The sequence below is a fragment of the Hippoglossus hippoglossus genome, chromosome 22 (assembly GCF_009819705.1).
Source record: "Hippoglossus hippoglossus isolate fHipHip1 chromosome 22, fHipHip1.pri, whole genome shotgun sequence".
NCBI lineage: Eukaryota > Metazoa > Chordata > Actinopteri > Pleuronectiformes > Pleuronectidae > Hippoglossus > Hippoglossus hippoglossus.
Window position 1 is genome coordinate 15,401,914 of NC_047172.1, and position 27,244 is coordinate 15,429,157.

The 27,244-nt window shown below is 44.7% G+C and overlaps 2 protein-coding genes and 1 long non-coding RNA gene across 4 annotated transcripts in view; 1 reads left to right on the plus strand and 2 right to left on the minus strand.

The window, feature by feature from the left end:
* Positions 1–501: 501 nt before the first annotated feature.
* zbtb42 (zinc finger and BTB domain containing 42) lies at positions 502–9,993 on the minus strand. 2 transcript variants are annotated; one of them, XM_034575616.1, is made up of 3 exons: positions 9,799–9,993; positions 7,554–7,895; positions 502–6,241 (listed from the first exon to the last, which is right to left on the minus strand). In XM_034575616.1, the coding sequence occupies exon 3, from the start codon at positions 6,225–6,227 to the stop codon at positions 4,632–4,634; it is 1,596 nt and encodes a 531-aa protein (XP_034431507.1). In that variant the 5' UTR covers positions 6,228–6,241; positions 7,554–7,895; positions 9,799–9,993; the 3' UTR covers positions 502–4,631. The 2 variants fall into 2 exon arrangements, with proteins under 2 accessions (XP_034431507.1, XP_034431506.1); XM_034575615.1 differs by lacking the exons at positions 7,554–7,895; positions 9,799–9,993 and adding an exon at positions 6,550–7,539.
* Positions 9,994–10,087: 94 nt separating this feature from the next.
* On the minus strand, positions 10,088–15,280 carry LOC117755642. The gene is made up of 3 exons (XR_004612637.1): positions 14,859–15,280; positions 12,593–12,684; positions 10,088–10,446 (listed from the first exon to the last, which is right to left on the minus strand). It is a non-coding gene; the product is annotated as an uncharacterized LOC117755642 (long non-coding RNA).
* The window catches only part of akt1 (v-akt murine thymoma viral oncogene homolog 1), a 35,398-nt gene continuing 22,637 nt past the window's right edge, over positions 14,484–27,244 (plus strand). Inside the window, exons 1-2 of the mRNA XM_034575617.1 lie at positions 14,484–14,752; positions 20,156–20,332. Of these exons, the coding sequence (XP_034431508.1) occupies positions 20,287–20,332 (46 nt within the window). The 5' untranslated portion in view covers positions 14,484–14,752; positions 20,156–20,286. The remainder of the gene's footprint in view (positions 14,753–20,155; positions 20,333–27,244) is intronic.

The window sequence follows — 27,244 nt, forward strand, 5'->3', positions numbered from 1 at the left end:
CGGGGAAATAATTAAAACTTCTCCCTATTGAAAATGTCCAGTGAATTGGCATCAATTAGACCAGCACCTTTCTAACATGTCTCTTTACGTACAGATAACACAAATCGTGTGTAGTTTAGTTGCTATAAGTTGAGTTTAAGTAATAATTACATTACAAAAGGCAGCTCTGTTATCCCCGGTTTATCTCTACTACTGGCATCAGCTATGGAACAATGGGAGCTCATCTTGAAATCACTCCGTCCTTGAGCTCAGTTTATGGTTTCAGAGGGATACGGCCTGCAACACCAGCAGTATTATCACATTCTGTTGTCTCTGTACACATTGCTGTGCTGCACGCACACACGCACACAGTCTGCCTGATTGTTGCTGCTGTGTGTCAGACTAGTCTCCTCTTAAGTATTTATGAGCGTAAGAACATGCTTCTCTTGTACCGATCATCATGTGTCGTAGCAGGTGTGAAAAGGAGGTTGGAATTGAATGAATGGAGTCCACACAAAGAAAGAAAGTTGTTCCATTTAATTCTATGCATAATCTTAATAAAGACCTAAATCAAGATTGTCACATTTCCACAGCACACACACACACACACACACACACACACACACACACATACATACACACACACAAGCACACTCCAAAAGCGCAAACAAAGAAAATGCACATACAGTTATAGATCAAATTAAATTGCCTCAATATCTAAGCAATGTCAATTCTGCATAAAGATTGTCCTCTAATCTCTACACCACTAACACTGAAGCAATTGATTACTATAAAATATACCTTTCTTATTAAAAAAATTATATTAAAATCTAATGGCACTTCTACAAATTCTATTAAAAAGATTTTTCGTTTGACATTTAGAAGCTGTTTGTCTTTTTTTTTTTTTTTTTAAACCAAATTAAAACGGAAACAGTCAAATGTTGCACAAGAAGCAAAATGCAATAATAAATATTTCTCATGATTATACACAATTTCACAGTTGTATCCTGCAGAGGACAAAATTCCAGTATCGGTAAAGTCATTTTTTTTTTTTTTTTACTTAAAAAGATCATACAGCATGAGTTAGGAGAGCACGGCCCTCAGTCGAGAGAGGCACCGTCTCCACAAAAGTCAACAATCAAATCTCAGTGTTTCACATTCAACAGTGACATTAACTCAGGAACATACTGTTAGTTCCCACTAGCACTGGCTTCTAAAGAGCCAAAACACAAATGCTTGTCTTCAGTTTAACAAAAATCCAAAACAGATTTAGTCAGACAAAAAAAAAAAAAAAAAGGTGAAATGAATCTCTAAACGTCGATGTAATCTCTCTCAAAGCAGCAAAAATAAATGGACTTCAAACTTTCAGTTTGTCAGGATTTACATTTTTTTGATATGATAGAATTGAAAAACAGGAACAACAGCTGCGAAGGGTTTCACATTAGTGGGCGAGCCACTGTAGCTGTAATGTGAACGTTGACACCGCCGTCTAGGGCAAAAATGTACAGTATTGAAAAAGGCCTTCTCCAGATGCAACACCTATCCGTGTGTCTACAAGGCACATGTGGCGATCATCCTGGAGGTATAAATAAAGACGGCAAAGAATAAAAAGAAAGAAAAGACCCTTTCACGTGTCATTAGTTTGTCTGATCAGCTACCTCTGTACACATGTACATTAGAGAATCAAGTGATTTTTAACTTGCACTTTAGAAGAAAGGAAACAGTGACAATCTACATTCCTGCGATTGGATTGAAATATACATTATTAACACTAATGCGGCATCTATGTATCCGACACAAGTCTATTGTTCTGATGAATAACCAAAGTCATAAATGTGTCGTGCGAACAACAGGAGTGTCTGTGCAAATAAACCAGGAGGAGTCAAATAACAACCTCCCTGACCGGTGATGGCAAGTCAGGTGGGCTGCGTGTAATAAAAAAAAAAGGGTCTGATTTCTTCTCGACTTGGGTTTCTCCGCTTGAAACCTTTGCAGACGCTCAGGAATCACATGTGAATTTATGTTTTTGTGTCCTGAAAGAAACCTTGAAGAAAAACAACACCTCAGGGTGTCTCTGCTGAAATGGACAGGTTAAGAGCACCTCCGTCTGACCTCTACCACCAGATATTCCGCGTATTCAGTCTCGGCAACTTTTCTTGAAAACAATGCTCTGATATTCTCTTGATAGATGTGTGCAATCAAATCACCGTGGTACTTCTGCATGTAGGGGAACAATGAAGCGTTTATCTACTACGTGCTGGGACGGGGGGGGGGGGGGGGGGGGGGGGGTGGGGGCGGGGGTCTGTTCTTTGATGCCTCCGAACAATACACCTGTTTACAGTCTCCTTGGTCTCCCTTTGCCAAATACATTTCTCACATTCCAAGGGCTCCATTCAATACAGAAAAGTGCAAAGAGAGACTTGCGCTGGCTTTTCTCCCCACAGCTCCGAGAGAGAGATACACAATGATCCCTTGAGAACTACCTGGGACTTGGTAGGGAGGGAGGTGGTGGTGGTGGGGGGGGGGGGGGGGACAATGCCTGTATTGTCTCGTTTCTATAGGTAGCCGATGCCGTATCAATGTGGCTGTGCTTGTGAACCGCTGTTTCCTGTGGCCGAACAGCAGCCGGAGCGCTTACTCACTGCTCTGATTTGTAGCGAGGCGGAGTCCAATCAAGTCTTTAAAAAATGGAGGAAAAAGAAAGAAGGAACCAAACCCCCTCTGGAAGACGTGACACTTTTAAGAGGCCGTGTCGCCTCGATAAGACACCTGACTCTCCTCGACGCGTGATGTCACACGGAAAAACAAACAAAGTCTGATAAATAGAATATATATTTACATTAAATATACAAACAGTAAGAAATAGCAGCCTAGACAATAGTGTTGAAACTATATGCATGCTAAAAACAAGTGCTTCTCTATGTTCCATGTGACACATCATAAACACTCGACAGAGGTTTCTACATGGTGTATTAAAAATACAATTACAGTAACTTGATTTGCACAGAGAAAATAAACAGACAGCCCCCAAATACCAGTTAATGAGTACCAAGATCGCTATAGGCAAGACGTGGCGTCTCTCAAGCTCATAGAAACAAGAACTACAGCTACAGTAAACCCTGAACCAAACTAATAAATAAAATTCTGATCAAGTCTTCTCAGGACAGAATAGACAAATATCAGGAACTTTTAGCGCCACACCTCCTCTCGAGAACGGACGGAAGAAAAATCCACTTCCCGCCCAAAAGATTCTTTCGAGGACGAGCGCCGCTAAAGGCTCCAACTTCATCAGTAGTAATTTAGACACACGTACAGTAAGAATAAATGTGGAGAAAGTTAATTTCGGAGAAAGAAAGGTCAGTAGGTTTCGGCCAAATGGCACATCTTTGACGAACAGACGGCGCCAACAACTGACAAAAGCACCGAACATCCACCTGTCTCCGTCTTTCCCCGCCCTGCCTGCGGAGGGTTGGCCTCAAACACCACATCAGCGTGCCCTTTAGATGCCATACCAGGAAATAACAAGGTAATTTACTGGCAAAAATTTGCTTTTAACCCAAACACGCCAATAAACATTTAACTGACAGGAGCTTGATTTACTTTTATTACATTCTTGTAAAAAAAAAAAAAAAGATTTAATTAAAGGACACGCTTGGATCATTCCAGAGCAGACGATTACCTTTGTTATGACCTGGTATAGGGAGTGTGATCCAGATTTGAAGGCATGATAATATATATATCATTCTTGTTTTTAGGTTGAGGACATCAGTAGGCACCAGTGTTACAGGCATCAGCTCCCAACTAGTTCTCCATCCCTCCGCTGCTTATACAACTTTTTCTTTTTAAGTAGCAATTACAAGGCCGTGTCATCGATATGTGCTCGCTTACATTAGTAACTAAAAGAGCTGTTAACTCTCCCCAATGCAAAAAAAGAAACATGATGATGTAATGGTCTGGGCCTCTTGTTCTAAACAACATAAAACTGTAGTTGACTTCATTTCAACCAAACATTAACTGTGAACAATAATATTAATCATACTTCCAGTAGTCAGACTTCATTAGTTTTGCTGCCTTATGATAGTTTACTTGTTAGAGGACTAAACAAATCCCAAATAATAAATAATAATAATAATAATAATAATAAATGTAGAAGCTTTAAAAACAAATCATATATTGCTACTCACGGACGGTTCTGATCTCCCATGTGCACAAAAGTCTCACCTACTCTAAAGATTGTATTAACATATGTTAGCATTAGACATCATTACCCAGAGGGTAAAAACATAGGATGTTTTTTTTTTCTTTCCTCTCACTAAATAAACTCAACAGATTGACTTAAACAGGGCAGAAATAAACAAGTGCATCGTCTGATTTGTTCATCGTCGCTCACACAGATCCAGCTTGAATTTCACAGCACCCATGTTGATCTGAGCAGCCTGTGCACCTTCAACATCGTCGGCACAGTAAACAGCTCCAGTCTCAGAAGTTGCTACATCTTTTCAGACTTGAGACATGGGGTTAGAATCCAAAAGATATGTCTCCGACAGACGGCCACAAACGTGTGTATACTAACAGGAGAATGGTTCAGTAATTGTATTCAGTGTATGAAAAGACATTTTCTGTCTTATGCCATGGCACTGGTGAGAGGTGTTTTATCCGATGGCGAGAGTCTTGACAAGGCCACAGTGAAACTTCCTGATGTGGCGGTAGAGGTCCCCGGACTGGGTGAAGCGCCGCTCACACCACTTGCAAGCGTGAGGCTTCTCACGTGTGTGCACTACAGCATGCCGACTCAAGTTATGAGAGTATTGGAAGCTCTTGCCACACTGGCCACAGGTGTATGGCTTCTCGCCAGAGTGTGTGCGCTCGTGGCGCTTAAGGGTGTACATGCAGGAGAAGGTCTTGTTGCACTGCATGCAGGTGGGGACCGAACCGTCCGGGGACAGTTTGGAGCGAGCGCCTTCCTTCTCGCGGAAGTGTGAGCTGAGGTGCAGTTGCAGCACATGGGGGCTGGGGAAGACTTTGCTGCAGAGGGGGCACACACACACCTGTTGCCCCGGGGGCAGGAGCACGCCGCTGGAGGTGGAGATGTCTGAAGAGGCCAAGTCGTCCTCCTCCTCCTCCTCGCTGTCCCCCAGCAGTCTGCCCCTCCGCTCCTCCAACGCCCTGCCCGGGGCGCCCTCCCTCCCTCTGCAGGCCTCCCCCTCCTCGTCCATCAGGTCCTCCTCCTGGGAGAGCAGGGCGGCTGTAGAGCCGTTGTTGCCTGGGAAGAGGGCAGCGAACCCTGTCACCACCGAGCTCCTGGCACTATTCCCAAAGCGCTGGCTCTCAGGGCTCATCGGCTCACTGTCCTCCTGCTCTGACAGCAAGTCGTGTTCGTCTTTAACAAGTGGCTCAATGCCCTGCTGCTGGCTGTCGAGGGCCAGCTGTCCCGAGACGTAGGAGGGGTGTAAGGGATCTCTGCTAGACAGAGGCTTGAAAGACAAATCCAGTGCACAGTCCATGTCATCTGAAGCCCGGGACCTCTGGGACAGCAATACGGTGGAACTACTGACATCAGCTTTTGTTTTTCCAGCTGTTTGGACGCAGGGCTCGGCCTCTGCTGACACATAATTGACACTTACAAGGTCCGGGGACCTGCCAGAGTGACCGTTCGCCTTCTGCCTGCTCCGTGTAGACCTATCACAATCTGTGACAGCCAGCCTGAGTTCGCTGTTGTCCATGTCAAACTCTTCTGCCGGGGGGGCCCTGTGAAGCCCCAGAGACTGTGACTGGAGCTGTCGCCGGAGTAGCTGCTTACTGTGCAGCTCGCCATCCGAGGAATTTTCCCTGTCCAGGCAGCTGAGTCCCAAACCCTCGCCCAACTTCTCGTCCAGGCACGAAACTTCCTTATCCTTAAGCTTGCCTTTACACACTTTCACTATATCATACATGTGGAGGTAGCTGGCTGCTGCCAGGACATCCTCCACTGGCAGAGTGTTGAACTCCAGCTTCCCCTCATACATAAATTCAAGGAGCAGACTGAAAGCAGGGGCTGTCACAATGTCACTGTTGAGATGCACAACGTCCCTTTTGTCTAGCTGGTCCCTGTAGAAGAGATGGAAGTACATGCTGCAGGAGGCCAGCACGGCTCTGTGCGCTCTGAATCGAGCCTCGCCGACAAGAACAGTGCAGTCACAGAGGAAACCTTGGTGACGCTGCTGACTCAGACACTGCAGCAACTGGCGGCTATGGTCTGGGAACTCCATTCTTCCTTCATAACCTGGTGAAAAACAGGAAAAACAGGATGGTGGATGAAGGAAATGGAGCCGATCGGAGGAGCTCATACATCGGACACGAAAACAAGCTCGAAGTATAAAAAACCAGAGAAATGAACTTCATCCGAAATTACGCGTGATTTTAAAAGTACCGGAAAACACAGACGGCATGCTTTAGATACAACTTCAGAAAACCCTTCACAATTTTAAAACTTGATCCAGAAATATATTTAAGAAATGTCTACATCAACAACTTTATCCAACTTGAGTATCCCCACAGTGATGCGGGGCACTCCGCGCTGCGCTCACCCACCCATGGACCACGGCTGCAGACGGATCCGCTGATCCAAGTCGGATTGGCCGTGGAGGCAGTCAGCCACACTTCTTGCGCTGCGCCTTCAAAAAATGTGATCGGATAGTGACGCACCGGTGCGTCTCCGAGCGCACACAAAACAGCGGTGTTTACAGAACAAGCAAGAAGCGGGACTGGGAATGATCCGACTCGTCCATCGCGGGGGGGGAGGGAGGAGGGAGGCCGGCGTGAAGAACAGGAGGAAAAAAAAAAATAAGAGCAGCGCAGAGTGAGTGAGTAAACTGCTGCTCTGTTTGCTAATTACACTGCAAGCTGTGGAGTCAGCTGCTCTGACATCACCGCAATGGAAACGCTACCTCCAGCTGTGCTCCCCTTTATGCCATATGTTAAACTCCGGAGCCGTGCGCAGTCCAAAAAGGACACACAACTCTCCAAACGGAGCGAGATCTGTGAGTGATAACACCGCCAACTTTAAAAATTATAATAATCCAACCGGGTCGTTTATTTATCAGCTGGGAAAAGCTGCACTTCGATGGTCGCGGATGAGAATAGAAAGAAGAAAAAAAATCGAGCCGCGGGGCCTTTTTACGCACCGCTCGGACACACGCACACAGCTGTGGGTGTTTCTTTAAAAGGGGCTAATTCAAAACAGAAAGGGCAGATGGTGAGAAGACAAATAAATAGTGGATTTGAGTGATTATTAAAAGTTTGATGGCACACACACGGCGCGGGTCGTGTTGCCGTGCGGCGATTTTTACGCACAGAAGTTGGATTATTTTTGAAAAGAACCAAAAAAGAAAAGTTGGTGGACGGAGGGGTCCGAGGGCGCAGTACACCGAGCTCCGTGTCCGTGTCTGGGGAAACGCATTGCTGGGATCCTTTTTCTAAAAAAGCAGCGGAGGAACTCCCAGCAAAGCCCAACTGCGCCGAACGAAGCGACGAGGCTTACACTTTAACTTTCGCTTCCTGCGTTTTAAAAGCGCAAAAAACCGCACCGTACTCACATGTATCTCCGCCCGATCCGTCGTGCTGTTCCCCCACCTACAAGCCCCGGTCTCCTCTCATGATGTGCGGTCCAGATGTTTTCGCTGCTCCTTGTCGTTTCTTGAAGCTTCGGTCCTAACCCTGGCAAGGCAGGCTGCACTCAGCGCTGCTGTGTGTCAAGCAGGTTGATAATGGCACAAGTCTCGCGATAACGCGCGGCCACAATAAAGTTCGGTGGCGGCGGTGGTGGTGTCGCTCCGTGAATTCACACAGCAGCAGATCACTGGGAACATCTATTGGCTCTTATCAAAACACCTGTCCCTCCATCGGGGGGTGGGGGGGGGGGGGGAGTGTGGTCAACCCTGAAGTGTGGCAAAGTAAGGGAGGAACACATGTGGAGCAATGATAAACAGAGTCAATCTTATCCTTCCTTTTATTTGATCTATTTATCGTATTACTCATTGTATTGCAGTATTTTTAAACAACTTGTACTGGAACTTTGCATGAAATGTGTTATTGATATAAAGTCTGAAATCATTTGAGAGATTTTAGAACAAAGACAGGTCGTTTTTTAATAGCGTAAATAGTTAAAATTGCAAGTTAAATATGACTTTTCCCTTTTCTTCAGATCTGTTTGAAGATAATTGGATATTCAAAGTCCACATCCAAGTTCGATTACTTTAAAAATCCCCTCAAAAATATAGTTTTTTTTGTCTTAAAATGGCTTTAATCCAGACTGATAAAAGAGCCATAAATCATGCTTTGTAAATTGGAGGGCGTCTCTTGGTAACTTTTTAAGGCCTCTAATCCTGCTTTGGGTTGTGGAATTCCCTGGTACCAAATCACCCAGTGCCTTTGTGTTTTTTTTTTGTCTTGAGACAGGGAGGGTGATTTCTGAGAACAGACAAAAAAGGGCACACATTTTGCACATTTTTGAGACTTTATTCAGAAAAAAAAAAAGAAAAAACCACACACGGTCCTCAGAGTGTGTTCTGCGATTGTTAAAGCCAGGGATGGTGGCACGGTGGAGAAACAGGGGCTCGGGGCTGCAGCTGCTCATCTCGTGCCCCCCCCCCCCCCCAATCACCCTCCCCACTCCCCCTTCAAACCCCCCCCTTTCCCTCCCAACTGCCTGGGTCACCTTTGCCCTGTGTTCCAGCTGTCGTGTGTTTTGAAAGGGCCATTTGCAGCTCCTCACAGCCTTCTGACACAGAGGGGAATGAGCAATGTGACGGGAGGCGGCAGACACTGGTCAGAAGGGGCCACCGGCTAGATTCTTATCCACTTACTGCTTTATTCCATTTTTAGGCCGGTGCTGTTATACTCTCACAGAGGTTGGATATCTGCACCCTGGTCATGTCCAGATGATCATGACCAAGACTCGGTGTCATGCTCTGAAAATAAAAACTCTCTTTATTTGGTCTAAACGCTGGATGCAAGGAGATAATAGTGTCTTCCTGTAAACTAAAATAAATACACAAGTGTCCGATGTGTGTGTCACATAAAAAAGCAAATTACCATTCAGCACTGACACACATACACTATCCATGCAGGAGCGCCGATGTGGATAAGAATAGGAGCAGTGGCCCTGTGTTTCACTGGCCCTGGCAAACGTAGGCGCCCAGTAGAGGAGGGGTGTGTGTTCACAGGGCAAGACAAAGCAGTGGTTGTGCCTGGGGACCGTGGCCTCAGAGAGAGAGGCTCGGCACGGTGAAGGTTCTCACACGCAGAAAAAGATAGAGGAAGAGAGAGACGGAGAGAGAGACAGAGAGAGAATGAGAGTGGGAGAGTGGGGGAGCGGGGAGAGAGAGAGAACACTTCCTGGAGGTTCATTCTTCCTCTCTGCAATCATCAATGGCATTCTCCCCCTGACCCACTCCTCTCTCAGACAAACAAAAGAGCCCGCATTCCAGTGTAGCCTGACCGGCCAACCGGCCAGCCATCCAACCACAGTCGAACCACATCACTCTCCCCAACAGGACCCAAGTCTCATCATGGGGACGGGCTTAGACTTTTGTCTGAGGACACTTGCCAAGCATCCTGATGCTTTCAAAATCAAAGGAATCATCTTCCACAAGTGTAACCCACAGCAGATGTTCAAATAAAGTATCCCTGTGTGTTTGTCCTTTAATAGTTATTGTCGCTTACACATCTGAAGATGCTGTATGTCACTGTCACATTCCTTTATTTGCACAATAGTTTGGATTTGGAAAAATACATGTATCAACCAACTCATTAAAAAATTAATTTATCTATAACACTCACATCTGAGCAGAGAACATGCAGGTGGACCCAGCAGATGATTAGCGTAGCCTAGCAATAAGACTGGAAACAGGGGAAATAAACAGCTTGTCATTTTTACACTTTGCCTTTTGTGCAGGTAAAACAAACAAGAAATAACATCTTAATTAATGAAGTTCATGCTAACTGTTTCGTGTCTTATTAAACTAGGCAAACTGGCAGCTGGTTTCATATATATATAGATATATATTTATATCTATATATATATTTGTTTTTCCCCTCATTATGAAGTGATCTCTATTTATTTAAGTTGAACTTTGCACAAATTGTTGTTGACTTTGTCTTCATGTATAAAAAGTATCTTTACTCCTCTTTCAGGTATTTGTTCTCTACATGAGACATAAAGAATGTAATTGCACGAAGATGCTCATTCTGTGTGCATCTGAGTCTTGAATCTTTCATGCTGCCGCTGCAGAACAGCTGGACAACACATCCTGGGAATTAATGTGACATACAATCAACATTTTTGCTCTGCAGTTTCTGCAGAGCAAAAAATCCACCGCAGCCTCCTCTTCCCTATTATGGCCCCTCTGTGTCTAATTGTTGCGACTGCATGTCATCTGCTCTCCTTCAACATCCCCCTGTTCAGCTCGGCCATATTCTGGACAGATGCTGCAAGTAGACAAGAAAAGAGATCAGATAAGTGCACGACAAGAAAGACATTATCTCTTCACTTTGACCCTTTGAGCCTGTTACTTTTGCTTTGAACCTGAAAGACAACAGGGCAGGCGTTCCCGTCACCGGACCAGAGACAGTTGAGGGGGAGGAGGGATCCCCTCACTCAGCCCTGGTTGTATGACAGTAGCAGCTCGGCGAGGCTGACGCATAGTAGCAGTGAGGAACACGTCACAGTGTGAGTGACAAAGAGGGGAAACAACAGCAGCGGAGGCTGAGCGAGACAGAGGGCAGGGGCCTAAATGTTTTTCATCACGGTGGGAGCGCTGCAGCTGTCCTCCTGCCTTCCGGTTCTCCTGACATTATTCTTTTGTTGTTGTGCAACTTTTCACAACAATGGTCTTGCATTTTTCATGTTTGACACGTTTGCAGATCACTGCACAACACTGATTAACCTGATGAACTGGACTGTCACGCTCACAGATGACATTTTATTCCGAAATCTTATCTACTATCTAATATTTACAACCTCGCAAAGCGTGACATATCTTGCAAGTTGATAGCAGTGATATGGAAATATGAGGGTTTCCAGAACCTGTTATGTGAAGGACCTCCCAGTTAGATTTTTTTTTTTTTTTAAACACATTGGCCTAATGATCTGAGGGCTTCATTTGATACGGAGGATCTCTGACTGAGCCGGCCTGTCTGTACCTGTCCTGAACTGGTTTAATCCTGCCTCTCTGCCAGGAAGTCTGTGGCTGTAGATGACTGTTTATCTCAAAATAATCTGGTATAACCAGCAGAGTTATAATCTGATATAACCTGATATTAATCTTAATGCTTTTACATTTCCTTTTACTGTTTAATCAGGACCCAAGCTACATTCTTAATATCTGTCCTGGCTCTTTGTACCTTTGTGTTGCCGCATTTCATCTTGCGTCAACTGTCGTGACCCATTAACATTAAGCAGGGAAATTAATTATTGACCCTGGGAACAATACTTTGACAAAACAATGTCTACTCAAAGTCCACTTACTACTCTCTTTAGATTTTTTGGGGCTTATCACAGTGATTGATCTGTTATCGCTGTAGTGATTTTATTCCATCTCCTGATTAAGGCAGTGTGTTGGAAACCTCTCGAAAAAAAAACACTCCACCAAGATTAAACAGAGGTAGAAATCTAAAGGTTTGTAGATTACATGGTTTTCATTGGAAATGTCAATGACCCTTGTAATGTTCTTCAGTCAGGTGTCACAAATAAAGCAGCAGAAACATGCAGCCAAGTGCTAACGACATGCAGCATCACACCCATGACTGCACCATTGACAATGGTTACTTGTCAGTTTCTTAAATACATTTTAACACCATTTAACTAGCCTATACAGGGCTGTATGCCAGGTCCTGTAGTGACTTCAGTGTTTTCAAAGTGCGAGACAAAAACCTTTGCTCCTTGACAGCTGAGCAGCTTTGATATGAGTTTAAGGTTCATGCTTTAGTCCAACATTTACTTTTTTATTTGAGTAGTTTACAATGTTTTATTCTTTACTTACAGTTTTAATCTTAATTTTTGTAATGCGAGCCACTTGGAATGGTTTCATGGTGAATGTTATATATATATATATATATATATTTTTTTTTAGATCTCAAGTAGTCTGTAACTTTAACTGTTTTATTGTTCTCATCTAAAGAGTCAGCAATCGTCATTGTTCTCGTCATTAGTCAACAATTATCAAGTGCCTTTACTTAATTTAATTTATACATTTGCTCTGCTGTATTTTTGAGTGAAATATTACACATTTTCTCCATAATATTCATGTGCAATTATTACTAGATTATTTGCAGATACTATCACTATCAATGATTAGATGACTTTTGCTAGTGTGTTAGATATAATGTAATTTGTAAGGGTTATTCATTTAATAGTCACTGATTCCAGCTCCTTGAAGGTAGATATTGTTGGTTTACTTAGTCTTATCTAATTGTAAACTGAATATTTTGGGATTTAGGACAACTGATCAAACGTAACAAGAAATATCAAGTGAACTTGGGCACTAAGGAATTTGTTCCTATTTTCTGACATCTTGGAGACTTCTGTGTTGGTTTGCGCAGCCTACAAAAGAGCTTTAGGCGTGTTTCCTCATACCTGCGGAATCTTGGTTTACAGGAGCTGCTTTAGCGAGAACATTCATCATGACGGCTGCAAGGTAGCTTTACTCGGATACTGTGATGGAACTACTGTGGGCAAAACAAAAAACCTAGCTCCGGAAGTGTCACTCAACAGGAGCCCCATAGGACGTCCAGATCTGAATGGCTCATTTGAGCACACATTTTCAGAAAGGTGGAGCAAGCAAAAGAGAGGGTCTGTGTCAGAAATCACTCACTTATCACTATACAGTCCACTATAAAGTGAATTTGCCATTTTGAAAGTGCTATACGGATATTTAGTGAAACTTTTATACCCTATACCGTGCACTCATTGTTTCCCACAATGCATCAATGGTCACTAACCGAGCAACATATACCATAATGCATTGTGCCCGTGGCAGAGAGATAAGGGGAGAGAGGGCAGCAGGAACAGCCCAACATGTCGTACTTATGTAAATACGAGCAGGGCAACACATCAGAGCACAAAATGAGACAAACATGTTTATTTCTCCATTTAGAGATGGTCATCCACCATGTTTTATTTAAGTATTTATACCAAGTAGCAGAGAAAACTTATTTTCCTTTGCTGATGAGCTCACTATTGCCGCATTCCATTACACATCGACCCTCGGAATGACGTCACACCCGAGTAACCCGAGTTGATAGCGTTCCAGTTGCACAAGAACAATGTGTACGTTAGCCAGCTAGCCATTGTTAGCAAAAACAGTTCATAATAACGCACTACGTGGCATTTAACGCATACTAACACTGTAGTAAAGTGTCATCAGACAGTAATTGGACTGTACTATGCATTCGACACATGACACACGTCACATATTTATGTTTAAAAACCATAAACATTTTTTGGAATAAAATCGAAACAATTAAGAACTAGAATCAGAAAGTAGACTTGCAGCCAGACGAACCCTTAAAGGGATGATTCCCACAAAAATGAAAATTCACTCATTATCTACTCACCACTATGCTGATGGAGGGGTGGGTAAAGTGTTTGAGTCCACAAAACACTTTTGGAGTTTCAGGGGTAAACAGCATTGCAGCCAAATCCAATTCAATTGAAGTAACTGGGGATCAATTCTTCAAAACAGAAAAATACAACAGAAAAAAACAGTAAATGTCCTGTTATCCTCACATTTAGGCTGAAAACATGGTGTAAATGGCGCCGTTTCGAGTCGAATCTGAATGCCGGGGTCTTGGATGACACCACAAGAACAGTATGGAGACATTTTGTGTTTTTTTCTGTTGTTTTTTTACATTTGAAGTAGTGGTCCCCAGTTACTTCTATTGTATTGGATTTGGCTGCAACGCTGTTTACCCCTGAAACTCCAAAGGTGTTTAGTGGACTGAAACAATTCAATCGTGGTGAGTAGATAATGAGTGAATTTTCATGTTCGTGTGAAGAATCTCTTTAATGGAACACTGCATATATAGTCGTCTACATAGAAGACAGTGCTATGTGGTAAAGTAGGGTTTAGTGGATGAGTGGCTGATTTCAGACACAGCCAGTGGGTCTCATATTTATGTTTAAAAACCATGAACACTGTTTGAATAGAAGTGGACCCAAACAATTAAGAACAAGAATCAGACAGTGAACTTGCAGCCAGGCGAACCCTTAATGAAAACAACCAGTGGTTGCATCTCTCCACTTCCAGCATTGACTTTTTAAAAACAAGTCTATGACCTCATGTGATTGAGGAATTGTAAAAAAAAAATTAAAAAAAAAAAAAAAAAAGTAGAGAGGATCCCCCTGGAAACCACACAGGAGTGGCTCCCCGGACGCCATTGTGGCTCCAGATAAAACAGCGCGGGGTTCAACGGGGCCAAGTGCAGAATGGGCGCCTATAGAAACACTGCAGGGCTGGGTTGTTGTTTTTTTCAATGGGGGGCCGCATGAAAAGCCTCCACTACTACACCAGAGCGAGCGGCGGTGAACAGGGAGGGCGCTAGGACCCGGGAGAGCCGCGGGCGCCACAGAGGCATCGCAAGCCGGAGCGTTAGGGAGGTGTAGTGGAAGAAAGGCGAGAGAAACGGAGTCAATGAGAGCACTTTTGTCCAGGTTGTTGAAGGACCGACCGACTCCCAATACCGACACAACCGCTCCTATAATGACACGGACGCACTGTTGAGCCCCCCCGCGCAGGTAAACACGTCCGCGTTCTCCTTCGCATGGTTCACCACGAGAGAGGTCGACAGCTAAGACAGGGTAGGTCCCCATTGTGCTTAACATGGGATGCGGTTATTCTCACCCGAGCTGCCCTGCTAGGCCCCATATCCTTTTCTCTGTCGCTAGAGCCCGAAACGAGGCGCTTTGCTCACCTCGCTCCGCCGCAGAAGGAGGAGAAGAAGAAGTTGTTGTTGCTTTTCTCTCTCTCTCTCTCTCTCTCTCCCACACACACACACACACACACACACACACACTCACACGCGCGCGCGTCCCTCGTAGTGAGTTATCGTAACGCGTTGTTTTTGTTTCTCTCCCCCCCCCCCCCCTCTCTCCGCCACACAAACAAACATGTACATGCTAACCGTCATTAGCTAACCATCATTGTTTTTGAGGGGAGGGGGGGGGGGGCTATCACCACCACTTCTAGGGCAACACAGACCCCCCCGCCCGCCCGCCCCCCCCAGGCCATAATATCTGCAGTCCTGCTACTTTAATCCATGCTAGTTGTTTTTGATTCATGGAGCCGGGAGGTGAATGAAAACAAACAGATGAGCTCAACTTCAATTACTGTTGTCATCTACCGCAGCGTTTGTTTACTGGTTCGAGTGAGTAGATGTGAGAAGCAGTCACTCAGTTTACGCTTCTGCTTCTCTGCCTGTTGCTGTAACACTGCTGCACCCACACACACACACACACACACACAGTGACACACATCTGTTGTTGTGACTTGTTGTATCACTCCCTTTAAAAAAACCTCTTTTCACGCACTAGGGAGGTCATAAGGGGAAAGAAAACGTCACATTAGTGCTATTTTGAGTCCATTTGGACCGATCATGTGGTTTCCAGTTGTTGTGATAAGGCTCACCCTCTTCACTGTGATCGTCCCACTTCCAGTGATGACAGTTATGCATGTAAGCGCTAAATCAGGTTAGCTACAGTGGTTCTTTATAAAGTGGCTTCGTTTTTCGCTGGAATCTTATGAAATAGGCGCCTGTTACGTAAAAGTATACTCATGTGGTAAGAAAAAAGAGCTGACATCTCACCAGAGCAGTTGAGATAAACCCCCCCCCTGTTATTACTTATGTTATTGCCTGTTTGTCTCCATCTCTCAGAGATTGCATCTGCATGTACAGTATGGGAAAGGGAACATTGTCCCCAGGCATATTGTACCGGTTACGCCTTTACTGTCAAACTGTTTATCGGTCATGAGACTACATCTGTCCAGTGTGTGTATGCAGGGGGACTTGCCATGTGACCCGTGGAAGACGCAACAGGGCTGGCGTAATGATGCAGCCAGTGACTGCTTGGCTGTCCCTGTTCTATTTAGAAAATACCAGTCGCCTCCCACCCAATCCCCTCGCAGCTCCATTGACGCAAATGTGCCACCAGTTGCATGCAGTATCTGAGGAATGTTGTTTGAAAGTTTGTCCCTGTACACAGGCAGACTTATGGTGACCACCAGCAGCCCCCCAGCCCTCTGCGTGTGCCTCAGGAGTTTAGATTGTCACTGAAAGGCATGCGCTTCCGATGACGGTAACCCACCGCGTCACCATCGCATCACGGTTGTGTTCTCGGCCTGTCTCACGAAGCTGAGGAGACGTAAATACTTTTTATTTCATTCATCTTGTTTACTGGTTGCTCCACGCTGCTAAACGACCAAGTGATTTAATTTGCAACAGAGCAGGACTTCAAAGTCTCTGGAGACAGAAGGAGGTTGTTACGACTGGTGTATATTCATATAAGTCCGACTCTAGCTTGTCTGAACAGCTTGGAAACAAATACATTGACATGATTCGTGTTTGGGTTTCTGTTCGTGTCATCACAGGATTAAAGCAGTGAGCCCTCTTGGCTTTCAAGGTTACAAGAGCCGTGGTCTGGTTTTTTAGCTGCACCTACCCACAATATTCTTATCATTGGTGATGTGTTTTCAGGGAACTTGAAAGAGGAACTTGGCAGTGAGTAGTAGATCTCACTAGTAGTGGTTCCATTGTCTCATTACGACACAAACCAAATGTGGCTTCAGGAACCGTTTTACAGCAACAGGTGAACAAGTTTGATGCTCCTGTTTCCTCGAATCTTAAATATCTGAGTGTAATGTTCTACCTTTTATAGCCTCAAGCCAGCTGCTGATGTGGTTGTTTAGAGCGCCTGCAGAAAATAGAGCAAAAACTGTCTTGTATCTTATTGATCTGCAATGAAGGAAGTGTGGGGATGTTGACCTGAATTTCTGCTTCCTGCCCTAAACTCAATGGGACTGTCTGCTCTGGTCCAATGACAGGCTCAGTGTGTGGCATCTTTTCTGCATGACACTGATTTGCATTGAATGGGGTGGCCCCTGGAGCTGGAGCCAGAAAGATGAATGATTGAGAGCTGCACTGACAGCAGGGCGGGCAGGCAGGCGGGCAGGCAGGCGGTGGCCCAGAGGCCTGAGGACCATGTGACCCGCTGTCAGGGTATTGGGTTCATTCAGTGGCTGCTGGCTGCAGCGCTGGCAGCGGCCCAGCTTTTCCACACAGGCCGCAGTAGCAACAGGTCGCTCCCATTAAAACAGCAGTGCTCTGTTGTGGCTCCAGAGCCGGTCTTGTGCATGTGTTGCTTTTTTGGCTGTGGTGCGCGTGCTTAGGTTTGTTTGTGTGATGTGTCCCAATGTGTATATTATGTGTGTGTGCCTGTGTCACAGAGTACACACCAAGATGCCGAACGGATCCAACAGTTTGTGTGATCCTTGGTTTGAATTGCATTCAGTTTGCTTTTGCTTTTTTTCAAATCCCTCGCTCCAAGATCCTTCCAACGTCGAATGTGTGACACAAGCACCACGACCCCAGTGCAATAAGCAAAAACAGTGAGCAAAAATAAACCCCTGCTCTCCTAAACTCACTTTTGCTCATTGATAGAAGCGGGCAGAGGCAGAAAAAGACGTGTTGATCGCACACTCGCAGACAGACACACTCGAGCCTGGAGCTGTACTGATATGACTCGCAGCCTGTCAATAGTCACATCCACTTCCTGTTGTTGTCCCCACCAGTAGGCTGGATGGGGGTCACTCAAACAGAGCTCCCTTTTGATGGCTTTACTCTGACGGAGCAGCGGCAGGCAAATTGATTTCAGTTGATGGTCAGAGATTGCCTGGTGCAGTATGTGACATTTGTGTGAACAAGCGGGGCAATTGATCATTCTCCTGCTTCCCTCCTGCTCTGAAAGCTGTATTTATATCATAAAGAAGCACTGAATTACTGAAAAGGTCGAGTGTTTTGGTTACAATAGCCTGCAGGTTTCTTCGTATGTGCTGCTGCTGCTGCTGATGGAATTCCGCCCTGTTTGGTTTACCAGATGACTGTCATTCCAGTGTCATCCCGTCTTATATCATACACTCTAACAAGAGTGTGAGCAGGTATACAGATGAGACGGCTGTAGTTTTTCATTTGTCTCTCTGAAGACCTTTTGACACAGTCACTATAATGTGACGGCAGCTTTTTTCACGTCTGTTTTGTGTGAGAAGATGAGCCCAAGTTGTTGTTCTGGACGCAAACTTCCGCACCACTTCCACCACAGGTCATGCAGGTGTGAATGAAAACCCCAACACTCAGGGTTTGCGGTGTGTAAAAGAGCAGTAAACAGTGCACTATCTACACACAACTTCTTTAAATCATTACTCGAAAATCACACATTCAGGCCCATTTAGTTGCTGTTCTGGAGCTTTTTATCATGTGATCTTTTGCCTGGTTGAAAAAACAAAAATTTGTGATGTAAACTCATTATGTCCATTTTACAATTAACAGAACAATCTCTTCTCATTTAGCAGCACTTCTGGAGGTCTTGATTTGGGTTTTAAAAAATTCCCCAGGTCAGTGGTAGTACACATAATCTCCTGAAATTATCCAGAGGAGCTGTATGTGACAATGTAAATGTCCGAGTTAGAGTTTCTGGCCAATATTTTGAAGTTTTTCCTGCCTGCCCCCTGGTAAAAACTCTGGAGAGTCTCTGAGCAAACCCATGTGAGAATACAGTAGGAGATAACTCGGAGGATTCAGCATGAGCGAGTGGCGTGTTGATGGCGGTTTTTTTTTCTTCTAACATGTGATGGATGTGAAACTGAAAAAAGACAGAAATACAAACCTTTCAGAATGTGAAAGAGGTGTCAGAAGACACTGACGAATGACGCCTGCATTGATGTGCTGTAAACAAAAACACATGATCTCTGCAGCATAATTTATGTCCTGCAACCTGCACGCTGAGCCACCCGTCACCCGGAGATTTCTCTAATGTTGTCAACGCGTCTAATTAGAGAATACCTGCTGCATTCTTCATATTTGAAAAGCAAACTCCAGAGATTGTCTGGACATTTTCCAGTGTTCATAGAGACTCATGACAGCAGCATTCCTAGTAATCTATAATGTGTTTCATTATCAAGTAATTGTTATGCACATGGAAATTCAAATCTTAATTAACATGACTTAAGTGATCAAGTAATATGAATAACTTCATTTGAAACTCCATTTCATAATTACAGAAACATCTGTATCTTTACTAAAATATATATTCTGAGCAATATGTAGAAGCACAGGTTGACGAGGTTTTATGTTTGGAGGCTGCTGAGCTCTATCATAAAGATTAAATATGGTCATAGGGAAGTTAATCAAAAAATGTGGAATTTCGCTTTGCGGTGGAACACTTGAGTGTTGCTCTGATCAGGAAAAAGAGCGATTGGAAAATCCTTTTGTGTTCAAACATTTTACGTCTCTCGTCCAGTCTCGTTTGAGTTTTAGCCAAAACAAAAGTCTACAAAGTCTGCTGCCCCCCCTTAGAAACTCGTATACCTATAGCAGAGACATCACATTCATCAAACTTTTCCAAATCCCTTACATTTTGAACATTCTTGCCACTTATACCTATAGTATAAAAACGCAGGAAAAAGGATTTAGTTACAGAATCAACATGGCAACATTTGTATATGATTTTAGGATAGGATCCAACCATAAGCTGTGCAACTGCAAAATAACTTCAATCATTTTGACATTATTGGATGACTTTATTTTCTAACTCACTGCTGTTCTCATCATGAGTAGAAAAAAAAAAGCTCAGTCTTTCAGAAATGGTTGTGTTTTGTGAGAACAGCATGGAATTTTCCAATACGGGAAACTTTATTGTAAATGCCAAAAACCGCGGCCTTACACAGATATTTGACCTTGCAGTGGTGCAGGTTTCACATCTGAAAGGGACGGCGCTGTGGTTTTAGCATGTACTCCCCTTACTGGGCCATAAAGCATGAGGATCTTCTTAATTCCACTGCCTGTTGACCCGAGGGTTAATATTCAGACAAGTGGAAAGAAATCTTTTACCTCAATACGGGGCTAATTTTTACTCCTCTTCAACTAATAGGTTACCACCATTGAGAAGTCGGCTATAAACCCCAGGACCCCGTCTCCAGGCTCCTGCACAGGGCTGCGTGAAGGAAGCGAAGCTGTGTCTCTTCCTGTGGGAAACCTGGATCCTCAACCCTGCCCACCAACATGACCAATGTGGTGATCGTCAAGGAGGGATGGCTCCATAAAAGAGGTAAATAGACAGATAGATAAATCTTTTGCGATGCAGTTTGATTTAATATCTGCTGTTAAGTCTTGAGTGTTTGGTGTTTTGGAATACAGCTGCACTCGAACCTTGAAAAGATAACTGAATGCACCTCATAATTTGAAGTACTTTATGTGATCTGCTTTCTTTTGTGTTGTTTACAATTCAATCAAGATGTTTTAGAGTCATAATCACCCTTTGCACATGAAACCACAACTCAGAAATCTTCCGGGCTGACTGCAGACAAAGAAAGACCCCGAAATACGTTAATAATGTAAATTCTTTTTTAATTCCTTGTCAATACCTGTCTGACTAATGTATTTAACCGATTCTACTTGGTTTATGCATTCAGCACATGCATGGAAGGTTTTATCTACAGCGCTTTTGGGGCGTTAATTGGAATACAGTATAATGATTAAAATGTTTCGACTAGTTTATCTTCATTCCTGGCATTCTTGGATTAAGCAGCAGTTTACTGTAGTGTGTATTATATCAAAATAAAAGCTGCAGAAATGCCTGAGCTCAATCACATATGTCCAAGGGGATTGATTACTAGTTGAACCATATTTTAACAGCCATAGATCTAAAGAGCCATCCAGTTGTGGAGACCCCAGCGGGCCCCATTCAGCTGCTCTGACAGTGCTTGTGTGGCGTGGTGTGGCTCTGTGTCGGGCGTGAGTCCTGTTGTTTGGACGAAGAGGCATTCCTCACATACCTGCTGGCTTTGAGCAGCTTAATGTGTTCATACTAACTCTGCCTTTCGAACTGCGACTGCCTCACGGAGCCCCACACCACCACCACCACCACCACCACCAGGGGCAAAATAGGATCAGGAATTTCTCCAAAACCGCTGAAGGCGCCCAGGCCCAGTGCCAGAGATCCAGGCTTTTACTGGAAGAGGGGAAACCGAGGCTCTGACTGAGGGGATAAGGTGATGGGAGCAGGTCACCAGGAGAGTTCCTTGGGACTCTATGGGGGAACAGAGTTCTGCTGTGGTGTGTTAGCCACCCACCCACCCCCTCCCTCCTTGAGGCCTGGGCTAAGAGCATAACAGTCTGCTGTTTTAGGAAAGGGTCAGTCAGCCTGGTTCGACTCAGTCGGTCGTAGGCAGACACACCCTGGTCATTCCAGTGAGCGTACGGACTAAACATTGGTTGCTGTTTGTGTCTTATCAGCAAAAGTTCTATTTAGTGTTGACCAATGATGCAAAGGTAGAAACCTTATTTAGAGCTTTATCAAATCAATAATCCTGGATTAATGATAAAACATCTGCATCTACCACTAGAGCGAAAAACTCTCAAAATGTGTGTTCTGTACCTGAGGCAGACTCTGTTATTACATCCACCAAGGAGGTTATGTTTTTGTCTGCGTTAGTTAGTTAACAGGATTATGCAAAATCTTGGGGAGGGGCTGGGCACTACCCCAGGAAGAACACATTACATTTTAGTTTTTCACTTCCTTTAACATAGTGAGATAATGTGTTTTTCAACCGTTTCTTTGTATTCTCAGAGAATGATCCATGGATCTTGTTTTTTAAAAAAAGCTCAGGTGACTGATATTCCTGAGTGTGTAAAATGTGGTGCAATCAAAATCCGGATCTGGTGAATTTAAATGAGGTTTCATAAGGAGACTGTTGGGCCTTGGTGGAGGTTCGCACTCTACTGAGTGTCATTGTGTTGAAAGGGGAACCATCACTTCTCTGGAAGAAAACATGTAACATTTTATTCGTTTTGCATTACAGTTGAAGGTTTAGGCTCAAATGTCATTCATTCTTTCTGTTTTCTATACCAACAAAATTGTCACTTTTCCTCATTTTCAGCCGATAAAAGAATTTTGATAGAGCGCCTGTGTTAAATGTAACTATACCAGAAGTCAAATTGTGACCGTTAGAAAAACAGTTGTTGGCTTGTGTGGAAGTACATGTGCGTACACACACACATACATACACACACGAACTGCTAGCAGTGATAGCCTTCTAGTTGTGTCACACACACACATACACACACTAAACAAACAACCCTTCAGGAATAGTGAGTTGGCATGCTGTCGCAGCCCAGCAGCTGTGCCCTGTGAAATGTCACCCAGAGCCGCAGTGTTTTGATTGGAGGGCGTCCGCCTGCCTCCTTGACAGGAAGGCTTTTAGTGTCGCGTCACTGTCACGCAGTCTTTGCCCCAGAGTCACTGCACAGAAGGTGAACCTGCAAGTAGCCCTGTCTCTGTGTCCATCACCTCAGCCAGGCAGCCCCCGCGCAACTGCTATCATCCCATGTTGAACCTTTAGTGGGATTTTGTGTGCGTGCGCGCGTGTGCGTGTGATGCTTGTGTGTTTGTGTGTGATGGCGCCACCCAAGTGACTCACATCACCATGTGGGCGTAATAATAAATGGCTTATACCACTTCCAAGTGTGTTCAGCATGCTCATTACTCCCATGTGTGCACTCAAAACACAAATTTAACGTTTTAAAAAGGATGTCCCTCCATATTTCCATCAACATTGTACGTGCGCTCCATGGCGATGGTCTCGCTCCAAACCATGACTTAACAAAAGCGAGCACAGTTGAAGTGTTACGTCGTCCTCGAGTGATGCCTCGTTTAATGGTTTTATGGTGAGCTTGTCACCGGCACAGAGCGCTGCAGCCCTGGTGCCACAGCTGAGCACATCCGTGCCACACACACATACACACACACTCTCACTTTCGCTCTTTGATTCCTGTCTGATTAATCATGTTCAGAATGCTCGATAAAGAATCCGTAGCAACCATTGTGCCTCATTATTCCTGTTAACCCCCCCAGTGGAGCGACTGTCATTAGAGCTGCAGATTCTTGGCCTCCGAGTGCTCCGTACATTTGTTCCAGACAGACTGCACTCAGTGAAATGATCTCATTCTGAAGGACACACCTTGATATTTTCTCTTTAAGCCTATGTGCTGCAGTAATGTGTCTGGCTCATGGACACTGTCTGGGATGTGTTGTTGTGACGGTTATCTTGGTTATCTGTTTTGGAAGGACAATTTTTGGAATGCAAGACAAAGCCGCTGAGTAGGACGGGAGATGTGTGTGTGTGTGTGTGTGTGTGTGTGTGTGTGTGTGTGTGTGTGTGTGTGTGTGTGTGTGTGTGTGTGTGTGTGTGTGTGTGTGTGTGTGTGTGTGTGTGTGTGTGTGTGTGTGTGTGTGTGTGTGTGTGTGTGTCTAGAAATGCATATGCAAATAAGTGACTGTGTATTGACAGTGCAAAGCATATTTATTCAGACGTTACGCTGCCAGCAGGACGTTACCCAGTGCCCTTTTACGCACAGACCACATCGCAAGTACAGCCCTGCATAAACACTGTAACTCTGTTGTTACTATCACAACCAGTTGTTATATGTCCCCAAATGATACTTCCCTTTTAGATCCGTCACAGTGCACCCACACGCTTTGAATGTGCCTACGGCCTCTAGTGGCCACAGAGGCCGAGTAGCATGTTATTTCTTTTTGCTAGTGTGTTTTTCCATCAAAGCCTGAGCATCATCAGACATCAAAGAGGCAGATTGTGGGTTCCCTAGTTTCCAGGGAAGCGCTGCGGCCAAGAACCCAGTGAAGCTCGACAGAACAGCGCTCGCTTGTCCTCCCCTCTTCCCTGGCCCTTGTTTGTTTGACTCATTTGCTCCCTGACAAGTATAAAGAGCCGGCCCCCTCGTTAGGCTAACGAAGGCCACAACAACTGTTGGATTTGGGTAGCACGCTCAGCTGGCTCTGACTCATGAGAGGAGGGGTGCGGTGAGAGAGGGAGGGGAAGCGGAGAACACAGCAGTATGAGATAGCGAGTGGGAGATAAAGGTGGTGGTGGGGGGCAGACACAGAGCGACAGAAGTTGAGCAGCGACTTTGTGATATTCCCAGAACATTGCTCAGTGACCCTGTCGGCCTCAGCAGAGTGGATGGATGCTGTGTGCGACACGCTGCACAGACCCTCTCGTGGTTTGGTTTGGAGTGCATTCGCTGATTTGCTCCTTCGCTGGTCATGCGACTGAAGGACACCCCATGCTCTGCTCCTCCAAGCAAGACCTTGTTGGTGGTCCAGGAAAGTGCATGAGACGCAAAGCGGGAACAAGAGAGTAGGCCGGGGGGTGCATTGGTTCTGTGAAACACCAGACACAGTGGTCGATGTAGGTGAAAAAAAATTTCTTTCAGCTTTTGAATATTTGTGCCTTGTGTAGTTTTGTGTGGGACGTCTCCGTAAGGGAATATGTTGCGTGTTTCAAAGTAACAGACCCACCAGATTAAAAATGTCTCATGATGCTGCAATGCTGACGGTCTCAGGATCTCAGCACTTTGACTGGCTGCCAGCTCTGCTGCTGGGCTCGCCCAGGCTCCTACACATCCCCTCATTATGGCTGTCATGGGCCACACACTGCTGCAATACACAGACACACATACACACATGATATACTGTGGAAGTGGAGCAGTAGCTCATCCCTTTTGCTGATATTTTCAACTGCAATGTCACAAAGTGCACTTCAAATAACACAATCCTTTTATATAATACAAAAATGTTTGTTATTTATCATCTAAATTTGTGAACTAAATGTTAGAGTAATTACAAACAAAGTTCATTAGTTATTTTTAGTCATTTATGTTTTTAGTCCATATAGGCAACACCACCAGGCCGTTATTTTGGGCAAACATGACCAATTCTCTGTGTAAATGAAGGGGGAGAGAATCATAACCAGTTCTATACTGGACTTAATCCCCAAATAAAGGTCAAAACCCTTAATACTTATACTACACATGCACAAGGTTTCAATTGCATCAAGGCATGTAAAGATGTACACATGACGACTCCCAAAAAGTGAAACCGCAGCCTCTTGATTGCCACCGGGTGGCTAGCTGCAGTATAAGTAACAAATTCGGTCTCCTCCATGTTAATAGAGGGGATATAGTTGTAGAAGAAATATTTCTGTACTTTGCACGTTCTTTGAATGGCCACTAAATATTATATACATTGTGCCCAACTTTTCAAAATAAACAAATAACACAACTTATGAAACTACATTTAGCCAACGTTTCATCTTTCATTTTCATGTTACTGCAGTCAATCATTTATTCAGCGATTCTTCCCTTTACAAGCTGCTACTAAAACATGTAGAATCAAACAATTAAAGAACAAGAAGGGTATTTAATGTTCTTTTATCTACATGTACAGTGAATACATCTATTAACATCAGAGCTTACGAAAGAGAATTTGAAGAGATCAAGTAAACAGGTAAATTAGGATTTAGTAATCATTTTCATTAAAGTAAAAAGTGAAACCTTCCTGGAATTTCTATTTTTATTTTTAATAAACAGCCAAAACGTTTATGGAAAACAAATCAGATGTTGGTAGCAAAGTAAACTGAGCAAACTTGGTGATGAAAGTTAATTTAATAGTTTGACCAAAACCAACAGACGAAGCATGTTTTACTTTTTACAAAAGATAACTTTTCAACAGTTAACCCCAAATTTTCTGGTGAAAATTTCATCTAACACCAAACTGAATAACAGCAGTGGAGGCTGAAATGCTAGACAGCTTCGGTGATGGAGCCCCTGTAGGCAGCGTCCAGCAGCAGAGGGTGTCACACCGGGACGCCAGTGCTCTGGTTGGGTGTCTGGCCGTCAGCACAGACCCCCTGCTCTGGGTAATGGGAAGCAGTCTTCCTGCTAAATGTGGTGGAGAGAAGTAAATTACTGGGGTGCAGCTGTCGGCAGGCAGGCTGGCTGGCAGCGCCGACGGGACCAGGAGGCTGAGGGAGGTGGCACCTTCACCGCTCGTCTCCTCTAGCGGCAAGCCCGCTGTGTGCTTACTTTGCTGTGCAGAGTCCGCCTGTTCGCCACAACTGTGGTGCAGTCTCGGTCACTGTCCTCCCCTCTTTTTGTCTCTGTTGTTTCATCTCTGTCCTTCCTCTTGTTCTTGTCCATTCTTAACTCCTACATTCTTCCTCTTCTCCTCATCCCTATTAACTCCCCCCTTCCCTCCCTGCCTGCCCCCAACAGCTCACCCACTTTCGATCCTCCCCCACTTCCAGCGCACGCTCCCCACCCACCACCCTGTTGCTAGGATAATGACCCCGCTGACAACTCAAACCCACGGCGGAAGCAGCTATGGACCAGCGAAAAGCTCCCAGTCTCCGACATCAATCACATCACTGGCTCCTCTTGCCGGTTTAGGGCGGGTAGGGGAGATGGAGATGAAGGGGATGCTCAGTCTGCAGACTGAGAGCTGACTGTATGTTAATTTATGTGATATATATCCTCCACATCAGCTTTCTCTGGCACTGAACATTGTTTATTCAGAGGTCATATAGAAAGTTTCATCATGCTTTAAAGAGGAAGTTGGTCTTTACATATTTGAGCAGCTGGAGATTGTCTTCCTCTACAAAAATAAACAGGATCCTTTATTTATTCTTTTTTGTTCGAGAGTGTTAGATCTTACACTGGTCATTGAGAGTTCATTGGCACTAATTTGCTCTAAATAATGTGTGTTTATTTGTTTGCCATGCAGTAACCCAGTTAACTAATCCATGGACTGCTTGTTTACCCAGGGAGAGGGGGCAAATCTCAGCCCCAGTGTGGCAGGGGGGAACTTCCCACAGTGTCTCTATGGTAATCAGCAGGTGTCACTCACCACGGAGAAGAAGTGAGGGCTTTCTTATGAGCGTGAGAAAGAGGGGCAGCCTCAACCGTGCCCCCCCATCCCCCTTACTTTTTTTTTTTCCTGTTGGGGTAGCAGCAACAACCGCAGTGACAGAGAGAAAGAGCGAGGGATAAGGGCAAGAGACAGAGAGGGCTACATTGGAGGCCAGGGTGGCCCTTCCCCGCAACCTGTTGATGCCGCTGCCAAAGCCCTGGCAATGTCGTCCCCCATCCAGCTGCATGGAAGAGA